Below are 11,143 nucleotides of genomic sequence, written 5' to 3'. Positions count from 1 at the left end.
ACTTCACAGGAAACCTATGATATTTGGTTAGCATATTCACTATTACATAGCTCTGTTACTTAAAGAATCTTTAGTAATTGAGAATGTAGACTGAAATATTATTAAGCAGAGTCTTTAAAATATACTTTGTTAAATTCTGATTTTGGAATAATTTTGATATTTTCCACCATTAGCTATACAATAGCTTTAACGGTGTTCCCAGTTGATTGATTAGAAAATTCTTCAACATAAGCTATTGTAAAATATGTTGTAAATAAAATGAATTGAGATTATATTCATCCTCAAAGCTATCAAGTGAACAACAATTAACTTGATTTGCCTCATATCAAGTGAACAACAATTAACTTGATTTGCCTCAAATTTGCCTTATTATTTTTTGATAAAGTAATATTAACCACATGAGCTGTATTATATATTATTTCTCTTTAAGGAAATGCTAAATATAATTTCAACAAAACAATGTTATTTGCAAAATACATAAAGCAACGTAATCATAAATGAAAATGCTGACACTGTAAAACCCTAATGATAATCTTAGTGCATGTTCAGCACCAGCTGGGCTGATATCAGTTTACAATAACGTACTTTGCACTTTTCAAACAGTTTGAAACATTGACTTTTGTACTTTATTATTCAACAAGAAATCCTCACAACATCATGAGATAGAATAATATTCCATTTAACTAGTTAAGGGCAGTTTGGAGCAAAGATACATTTCTTTTCTTAATTGTGTGAAATGATTACATTTCTCTCACTTCTTATTAGTCATAGTTAAAACTTTCTGGCAAGGAGAATATTGAAACCTGTGAAAGAATGTTCATTGTAACCAATTACAAAATAATATTAATCAAAAGTTTTTAGTTTGCTGCATAGTACACTTCTGTAGTTTTGTTTATAAAACAGATTTTCTAGCGACGCATTAAAATGAGCAAATTTCAAAATAAACTTTTGTTGTTTTAGCATAGCAGGGTTTGAAATCTTTTGCTGTTCTTCATTCTAAAATATGGTATAGATTTTTAACTTATAACGTATTAAGGCTCCAAATTACTTCACATTATAAAGCTTAATGTGGAGGCTGAGAAAAGAATGAGTTAGGGTACAGATTTGGAGGATGAACTTTCGGTGGAGTGTTCTGACCTGCCAGTTTTAACTGACTGCATCTTTGCCTACATTAAAATTATCCTTCATCTCCTTAGGTATAGTTGGATATAGTTTTAAGTGATACTGTTTGTCTTAACCATAAAATTGGTTTGGTCCAATAATATACTTTGCTAAACACCATGGGAGTTTAACTTACATTTTTTCCAAGGAGAAACGTTGGTTTGGTAATAATCATGTAATTCCAGTGACCACTAGAACTGCAGTAGTCCTGGCTAGTGGTGAACGTGCATAACTCAAATCAGAGTAGTGGAGAGAAGACTGAGCTGGATGAAAGGGCTCCTGAATTCTGTTCCTCTGTTGGCTGTAAACTACTATATTCCTTGGGGGAAATTCTCTTGGCTTTGATTTCACATCAATCAAAAAAGAAGGTTGATTTAGATAATCAATCTTGTAGGTCCTTCGCAGCTCTGACAGCTATAATTCTAGCATTAATTTCAGTCATTTGTAACAAGTTTATTTTTTATTTCCATGATCACATGAAGGATGTCTTGTACACATCCCCTCTCTGTCACATAAATATACAAACAAAGCAACAAGTTCATTCAGTTGAAAAGGGGCGATTCCTAATAATATATTTTTGTTCTTCTTGTCATGGAATCATTAAGATTTCACTGGGAGATGGTTAAGCACTGCAAAAACCTTGGTTCAATTTTGTGCTGGTATTAAAAACTAACCCTTTTGTCCTCACGGCACCCAAAATTCTATCCAGATTCCACATGGATTATGTGCTGTATTGTTTACTGTTACCCTAATAGATTTGACCTGTCTTTTAAAATGAGTCAAACTGTAGGGTTTTCTTTTTTCCTGTGAAAAGATGTGAGCATTATTATAGCATTCACAGCAGAAGAGACAAAGTCCAGTTTTTTTAACCACAATATATTTGCAAACTTCACAAAGCAATACTATTGATAAATAACACTGTAAAGAAAAAAAAAAGCACCTTCTTTTCAATCTTAATGCATTTACAGCATCATATGTATGGATATCAGTTTGCAATAATATACCTTGCATTTTTCGAACAGTTTTTAAACATTCTTTGACTTTTCAACTTTATTATTGAACAGGGAAGCCTCACAATGCCATGAGATAGATAGCTTAACATCTCATATGGTAGATGGAAAATATGAGGCGAAAGCTACTGCGTGATTCCTGCAACACCACTCAGTAGGTCAGACATCAAAGTAGAAATAGGACAAGTAAATCCTATTTGAAAAATCCACTTTTCCATTTCTTAGAGTTTTCTATAGCCTTTTGCACTTATTTCTCTTACTTGTGTTAAAATGTCATTGAGTTGAATTAAATCAAGCATATAATTATTTAAATGAGTATATATAGTTTCACGGACATTGATATGCAGAAAGGTGTCACAGTCTCCTGAAATATAAATATAGGTACACAAAAGCAGATATCCATTTTTATATAACTTACATAGTAGAAAATAATTTTCTTGTAGACAGGTTTGTTTTCTTATTTCTACAAAGGCTCTGTAGGCTTTTATGTAAAAAAGGCATGTCCTTTGTCAGGCACATCTGGAATATGCTAAATCTCCAGAAAGCTTTGGCTGTTTCTCTACGTATAAAAAAAAGTACAGGGCTTTACATTTTTATTCTGCTTTTTCTGTTGATATTCAGTTGTTAGTAGTCATTATCAACTCAGAAATTTGGGGACATTTTCTTTTCCAGAGGAAGGTGTGCATTGGATGACCCTTTTCTGTTTATGATATTGTGATATTAAATAATAACTAGGAGTTTTTTAGTTATATTGTTTACATATATTACATATAAACACACATACATGTAAATTAAAACTTTCAGTCATCAGAGAAACTAAGAGGCTAGATTTTTTCTCTAATAAATCAGAGCAACACATCTAGCACTTGAGGTCTCACATGTGAGGCCTAGATGTGAATACTGCTGCATTTCTGTAGTCATAATCCTGGTGACAGATGACCAGGCATCCTATGACGACTTGTGTATAAAGCAGACTTTATTCAAAATATATTCATGAGACATAAGAAGTGATTTCAGAAAATCTAGTAATTCACCTAATTTTATTACAATGTCATTTGAGGTGTTCTGAAATCAATTACATGGTTTTAAAGAAGGTACAGTTTTTAAAAAATAGATTGCTGTATTCAGTCCAAAACACAATAATAATTAATAGCAGCTAGTCCATATTGAGAGCCTACTGTGGCCACTCTTCTAAGAGCTTTACTAAAGTAGTGTATTTAATCCTCATAATGATACAAAGTAGGTACCATTTTTATTCTCATTGTAGAGATGAAAGAGCTAAGGCACAGGGATGTTAATGGCACACAGTTGATATGTGGCAGAGCCAACAGTCAAGCTCGAGCAGCCTGGTTCCAAAGACTGTGCTCTCCACCACCAGACCTGAGGGCTAATTTAAGTTAATTTACCTTAATTTACCTTAAAACTCACAGAGGCATTTCTTTCCATTATAGCAAACATTTATGTAGTGTATAATATATGCCAGGCCCTGTCCTAAGTGCTTTGCACAGATCAGCTCTCCCACCCTGACATTCTGATAGACATCTGATTTGTCAGAGAACTGAAGACTTGCAAAAGTACCAGTTACCATATGTAGATATTTCTAAATAAATAACTGGATGTCTCATTCTACCAAAAATCTAAAGTGTGCTTCTTTTATCATTAATCATTTGAAACCAACTCTGCTAGCCTGGGTCCCATTGGTTTATTTTATTCTCCTTGTACCCATGGAAAAGTGCTCCCAAGATTCTTCTTTATTCTCCCTTGTGGTCTAACTCCAACTGATGTATGGATAGCAAGATGCTGTTAAAGAATAAATCAGAAATGCTTATTAACAGTACAACATACATCCTGAAGCTAGTGCTTGTGTGTATAACACAATGTTAATACCAAGTTCAGATACATTTCAACATCTTTTAAGTGGCAACTCTTGTGGTTAGTGATAATGCTCTGTATTATTATTTATAAACCCAAGTTAGAGTTCAAGGTACATTGCAAATCCCATGCTTCTCCATTCTAGCCATTGAGTGTTCAGTCATCAGTCCTGGAAGGTTGAAGCCTTGAATCCTTAGAGAGGATTGCTGTTTGATTTTTTACTAGAAGAATCCCAAGTGCTCCTGGTACTGTATGTGGTAAGATTTTGGCAGCCCTGGCAGCTCTTTATATCCTGTGGAAAATGATGTTTCCCATCTTCACTTGGGGGAAACCAATTGTAAACATGCATCTGATGAATAAGATCACAGTTTACCGTGTGAGTGAGGAGTCAGTGCTACTTGTCATTCGCTGTCTTCTTCCCTTAGGGTAGGGAAGAGTTCTGTCACATGTACACAAAGTCCACCTAATGATATGAGATTAGTTCAAGTCTGAAGGACTTCTTGACATCCAGCAAAAGCACTGATCCAAACCCCAAGAATATAAATATACAATATGCAGGAGCTTTAGCTCTGTGTGCCATGGATATAATTCATGGACAGTTCACACTAGATACCAGTCTTTGAGGCGATCCAGTCTCGATACTGAGTCACTCTTGTGTAGACTCCAGGTTTTTTGGGAAGTGCACATGATTGTCCCCAGCTTACTATACCGACAAGGTACCAGATGTCATGATTATCATAAACCAGAGGTCCACCAGAATCTCCCTAGAGAAAAAGAAAATTAAAATTAACTCTAATTTAATTCAATAGGAGGGTCATTACAATCATCTCTCTTCCACAGGGAAAAAAAAGGAAATCAATACATAGAATATACAGCCAGACTAGAGATAGATTATAAAATGTTTCTATCAGCTGAGTTAAAATGTTGTGCTAAACTTTAAAGTGAATTGTTTTCTAGAAAGATTAACACTCACTCATATGAACTATTTCTGGTTCAGCATCCCTGGATTTTTTTCTCGCTAGTTTGATTAGACACTTTATGCATGCATGGTTTACTAAGCATTTATATAAAATACTTAATGTGAGGTTAGTATTTATGCATTGGTGAAAATATCCTATGATCTCTTCTGAATGTGTTAGCTTACTGTATTTTATGGACCTACATTTGGCCTCTTTTACTTTTACTCACTTAATTCTAATTTAGATTTGCTTTCTGAATTTTATATAAGCCCCCTTAAATCTCTTTTGGAACAAGAAAGATTAAGTAAATTAACAGATACAAATGTAGAGGTTAATAGTGTGGTCTCAGTAGTTGAAATGCCCAACTTTCAGGTCCAGCTCTAATAATTAGTGGTTGTGTGACCCAGGGTGAGATACACAGGGTAACCTCTTTGCACCGCTTCCACCTTCTTCATTTATTAATTTTTTTCTTTTATCAACTCTTTGTTTAGTTCCTACTATCTGTCCCTGGCATTTTGATGGGCACTGAGGATAAAATGATGACCAAAAATGTACAGTCCTTATGCTCATAGAGATTGACGGGTAGGTTAAAAAATATTAAATAAGCCTGCAAATAAATGCAAAATGACAACTGTGGTAAGTGCTATGGAAACATAAAATGGGGGAATTCAACTGGTGAAGGAGGTCAGGAATGTTTCCCTTGGTGAGATGTAATTGAGCTAATATCTAAAGAAGAGGAGTAAATCATGAAAAGAAAGGTGTACATGAAATGTGTTCTAGACAGAATGAACAGCATGACAAATGCCCCATGGCATGAAGGAGCTTGGTATATGCAAGGGCCTGTTAAAAAAGGGGGGGAGGTACTGGAGAGAAGACAGCAAGGGGCAAATGATACATAATGACTGGTAGTAGGAGGTTGGAAGTGACTAGTCAGTCCATGTGGAGCCCTGTGGGTCTTTTTAAGACGTTTTTGGTTTTTATCTTAAGAACAACAAAGGTAAACCATTAAAGTTTTAAGTGTTTTAAGGAAGGAGTTGAAATGATCAGATTACATCTTGTTAGAAACCATCCTGGCATTCATTTGACGAATGCACCAAAGGAGCTTAAGGGTGAATATAAGAAAACAAACTAGATGGCTAATGCAGTTGAGGGAGTGGAAGGAGGAGGAGAGAGAGGTTGAGAGAGGAGAGAAAGGTAAGAGATGGTGGAGAGAGAGTTAAGGAGGTAAAATCCATGGGATCCCATATCAATTGGATATGGAATAAAGAGAGAAACTAGAATGTTTCTAGCCTTCTGGCTTGTTTAACAGAATCAAAGGGGATGCCATTTACAGAGATACAAAACATAGGAAGAAGATCAGGTGGGGAGGGGAATAGAGTAGAATCAGGTGCAATAGATGAATTTGAAATGCCTTTGAAATATCCAAGTGGAGCAGCCAAGTAGGAATAGAATATATGTCTGGAGATCAAAACTAAGATTTGGATCAAAAGTATAAATTTATAATACATCTACAAAAAGATGATAATTGAAGTTATGAAAGAGAATTAGATTCTCTGGAGAGAAAGTATAGAGTAAAAAGAGAAACAGGCATAGGATAGATTAACGTGTGATGGCTGTGATTAAGAGAATGAGTCTGAAAAGGACACAGAGAAGGAGTAGAGAGAGGTGTAGGATGAAAATCATTACAAGCCAAGGGAAGACTATTTCAGGAAAGAGGGAGAGGTAAGCATTATTAAATGCTGCTAAGAAGAAAAAAAAAAAAGACAAAAAAATTTTGTTGAAGGTCACTAGCTGTTCACTGAAAACATTAGGAAGAGAGATTTTGATGAAGCAATAGAGATTTTGATGAAGCAATAGAAACCATACTGAAATGGTTTGCGGAGTTAGTGGTAGGTGAGAAAATTAAGACAATGGGTATAGACATTTTCCCAAACATTTGATGGTAAAGATATAAGACAAGATGCTAGCTGGAGGCAAAATGGGTCAAGAAAGAATTAGCTTTTTCTTTTTATCCCTAACTTGAGAGATCTGAGTAGGACAGGATCTAGTTACAAGAAAAATGTTGACTCTGAAAAGAGACAGAGGACCTAGTTGCTAGTGTAAACTTCCCCAGAGGGCTGACAACCAGAGGAATTTGAGCAGTGGAGACAGATCAGCTTTAGCAAGGAGGCAGCTTCTCTGTGTGACCTAAGCTGAAGGCATATGAAATGCATGAAGGCAGATCTGTATGCTTGGTACTAGGAAGATGAGGAAATTCCCCTCTTAGGACTATTTTTCTTTGAATATTGGGAAACAAGATCATCAGTTGAGAATCAAGGGGCAGGAAAAACCAGCAGTTAAGGAAAAAGGAAAGTGGAAAATGTTGACAGATGCAGAAAAATGTAGACATAGGAACAAACAAACTAACAAAAATAGTAAGGTTGTCAGTTTTGTTATTTGGAACCTTCAGTGGAACCACATGTTCTGTTGTATTTTTTCCAGGAGCATTTGACTGCTCAGATGCAGGTAAAGAGAGCAACTGGATGATTGAGTTCTTCCAGGTTTGGGACTTTGTCAGAAACACTGGAAAGAGAGAGCATCTAGTGGTCTTAGCAAAAGTGAGGTCTAAGATCTCTTAGATCCCATTGAGATCTGAGCTGGACAAGTCGATGATGGAAGAAAGGAAAGGATTAACGGAATGTGAGATAGCAGAGGAGCAATGGTCTACAGGTCTCTACGAAACTGAATAAAGATGATATTTAGGCAACAAATATTTGTGCAGGTATTGTTTTAGGAGCTGCTAATACAGCAGTAAATAAAACAGGCGCTTCAAAGTGTGTCCCTGCTTGGAGCTTACATTCTATTTTAGTGAGAGAGATAGACAGTAAACCAGTTAAATAACATACTGTGTATTGGATGATGTAAGAGCTAGAGATAAAAATGAAACCGAGAAGGGACACAAAGAATATATGTGTAGGTTGTGTATGTTGGTGGGTGAGGGTTGGTAAGCTGAGGTGTAACAGAAGAGTGTGGCTAAACAAACAGAAGTGGTTGAAAAGCAGCCAGAAAGGACTGAGGATGCTTGTTAAAAAGAAGTATTTGGGGAATTAGTGTTGTTGGAGACAGAACAGTTTTGGTGATAGGGTTCAAGTTGTGGCCCTAGAAATAAGTGGCTAAGGAGGAGTGAAGATCACCAGAGGTGAGGGGGTCTAGGAACTAAGAATCCAGCATTTAAATGAGTCGGTGTTAATATTGCAGGGCTTGGGATGGAGACGAAATCTATTTCAGGTGTCAGTGTCATGAAAGAATAAAAGGGACAAAGCAGAGAGACTTAGAGGCTGGAGGATGAAAACAAGCTACAGGAGAGATGATGATAGAGCTAAATAAAGTGGTCTTCAGAGGAGAGGTTCTCTATCTTTTGATTACAATTGTGTTTAAGAAAATAACAATAGAGCATAAGAGTGATTGCCTGAACAAGAAATAGGGAGCATCGGACTTTAATTTCCCAAGTTGTGAAATAGGAATAATTATGGTACTGCTTCAGTCTCATTACATTAAATGAAATAATGTATAGAAAGTGCTTAGCATTGTCTTGGCATAGTGAACACTCAATACAATAATTTTGTGATTATGTTATATTTAAGTAAACTGAGTCTTTGGTAAAATAGATGCCATTTTTTTTTCTCCCAGGTAAAATATATGCCAAAGTTAGAAATAATTAATGGAAACTTTCCTTTTAGAATTTTGACTTTGACTTTGGACTTACCTTACATGCATCTACTTTTCCATCCATGAACCCTGCACATAACATTCCTGAGGTTATCAGGCCATCATACACATCCTTTCTGTTGCACACAGCTGTGCTTATGGTTTCCACCCTGGCTTGCCGAAGTCTATTTTGTGTAGGTCCTATTACACAAACAAACAAACGTTCTTCAAGTATAACTGTATCTAAGCCAGTATTATATTTGTGGATCTTTAAAAGCTATTAGAACCTTCAAAACTACATGCAGTATTTTGTGTGTGTGGATGCCTTTTTTTCATGAGGAGAGGGTTCACCATGCTGATCTTGTCCAACTTCACATTCTTCCATACAAAGAAATTGAGGCTCAGAGAAGGTCATCAATTTTCCAAATGCTATTCAGGTGGAAACCAGGATACGAGCTGCACAGGTCTCTTTGTCCTGCTCTGTGCTGTAGTGTGTTATTTTGGGGTATCTCGAAGCATGGGAAATAAAACAAATGCCCAAGATACAGCAACAATATGACACCAGCAGAGGGCAAGGTGGGGATTAGGAAGACAGAATACTTCACAACTGAGTCCCAAAACATTCACAAAACACTTTCCTGTTTGTGATCATCATACATCCTCATTAAAATTAGGAAGAACTTAGACAAAAAAAAGTATATGAAGCATATGCTAACCAGGTGTATTTACATTGGGCAAATACACAATTTGTAATCATTTACTCCCTTGTACTCCTGCAGCATTTTATTCCTTCTTATAGTACCTGAAACAGTCTGTTCTTTTCTTTTTTATTGTTAGCCTCTCCTCTTTCTCACCACTGCTTCAATTACTTGTGTACTGCTCTAGAATAAGGATCTGATTCCTTTTACTTTTTAATCTACTGTCCTCCTCAGATCTGTACACATTAGAAGCATCAACATTATTTTTATGAAAAGTCCAAAGAGATGTTCTCCAAGACAGCTTGTTAGATTCCAAGATAAATTTGTACTATGTAAATTAGGTTGAACAACTCACCATCATCTACAGTGGATCCAAATCCTGTGACAAATACACTTGTTTTAGGTGGCAACTTTATGGATGAATCTGGGAGGCAAACTCTCTGAACTGTATTTGAAAACTCAACTTGAGTAGCAAGCTGAGCCAAAGCAATGTCATTGTCATTTGTTTCTCTATGGTAATTTTCATGGATGATAATTTTCCCCAGATTTCGTTGCACTGCAGGTGGTGTTATAGTTGTACCAAAAGTAACAATCCATTGACTTGGGTCTTTATTTCTGCAAAAAAAATGAAAAGGTCATATTTGTGATGCTTAACTTTATCCTTTAAAAAAAATTGATGCTAGATTCTCCCCAACTACTGGGATTATGCTCCTGAAAAATCCCTATGGTGAGAGAATTTGCAATTGATGACCTTACAGAAAAAGTAAGTTAAAAATATTGATGATACAAGAGAGAGTATGAAAGCCCTTAAAGTATTTTACATACTCTAAAATTAAAAAGATTACAGTAACTAAGTGGAATTCCATGCTGTATTTGCAATAATAATAGTAATGTGTGCTATACAATTAATTTGTAGTATTTTAATTCCTTATTTATTAGAAACTCTTCAAATTTCATTTCTTCTGTAACTTCAATGAAATATGTAGAAATTAATCTTGATTTGTTTTGGATATTATGCACCCTAAGAGGCATTTTTCCTGTATATCAGACACTCCATCCATTCTTATTTTATCACTCACCTTTTGGCTCTTGTTTACTGAGTCTTACCTTGATCTTTGAGACAAAGTGTAACTTGTCTGTTCACAAACCCTCATGTGCACACAGGATTGTTTTTCCACGAAATGCCCATGCCCTTCCCCAGTACTCAAGGACTAAGCAGCCCTAACTCAATGTCATGTTGTTAAAGCTCCCACTGCCTTTTAATCTGGCCTGGTCAGTCCCTTTTGCTATTTTTGAGGTTCTCCCTTCACGCAAATGCTTTTCTCTACCACAAAGTTACATCACAAGCAAGTTCTGTTTACTCTTACTATCTTTTTACCTCCCTATTCTCCAAAGCCCAGTTCCCTCTTTATCTAATCATCCCCATCAAGAATGCCTAGAAAAATATAGAAACCTGAAATTCTCTTTGTAGAATTTTGTAGAAAATTATGTAGAAGGAAATCACACAGAAGGGAATTCAAAAGATAATTTCCTTGTTCATGTAGGATTAGTATGTTGGTGAATCATAAACTTTTACATGTATTGAAAAACCTGAAAGATTAGTGGTTTTCAAAGTACTCTGCACTGCCCCAGGGATAAGCAGTCAGAGCCTCCGGGTGGAGGGACCAGGAGGTGGTGGGGGAGGGCTCCAACCTCAATTGTTTTACTTATTTACACTTTAAAGAAAGGTTTGATTCAAAATAGAAATCTTAGGGCT

The 11,143-nt window shown here is 35.9% G+C and overlaps 1 protein-coding gene across 6 annotated transcripts in view; it reads right to left on the bottom strand.

Annotated features, from left to right (window-relative positions):
* Window positions 1-649: 649 nt before the first annotated feature.
* LOC102509889 (transmembrane protease serine 11F) overlaps window positions 650-11,143 on the bottom strand; it is a 66,603-nt gene continuing 56,109 nt past the window's right edge. For all 6 annotated transcript variants that reach the window (XM_032459070.1, XM_006194029.3, XM_032459065.1 and 3 more), the window contains 3 exons: window positions 9,743-10,002; window positions 8,748-8,890; window positions 650-4,807 (listed from right to left, as the gene is read on the bottom strand). In XM_032459070.1, the coding sequence (XP_032314961.1) occupies window positions 4,649-4,807; window positions 8,748-8,890; window positions 9,743-10,002 (562 nt within the window). In that variant the 3' untranslated portion in view covers window positions 650-4,648. The remainder of the gene's footprint in view (window positions 4,808-8,747; window positions 8,891-9,742; window positions 10,003-11,143) is intronic.

The sequence above is a fragment of the Camelus ferus genome, chromosome 2 (assembly GCF_009834535.1).
Source record: "Camelus ferus isolate YT-003-E chromosome 2, BCGSAC_Cfer_1.0, whole genome shotgun sequence".
NCBI lineage: Eukaryota > Metazoa > Chordata > Mammalia > Artiodactyla > Camelidae > Camelus > Camelus ferus.
Note: the sequence above shows the minus strand (reverse complement) of the source record. Positions and strands in the feature narration are given on the sequence as shown.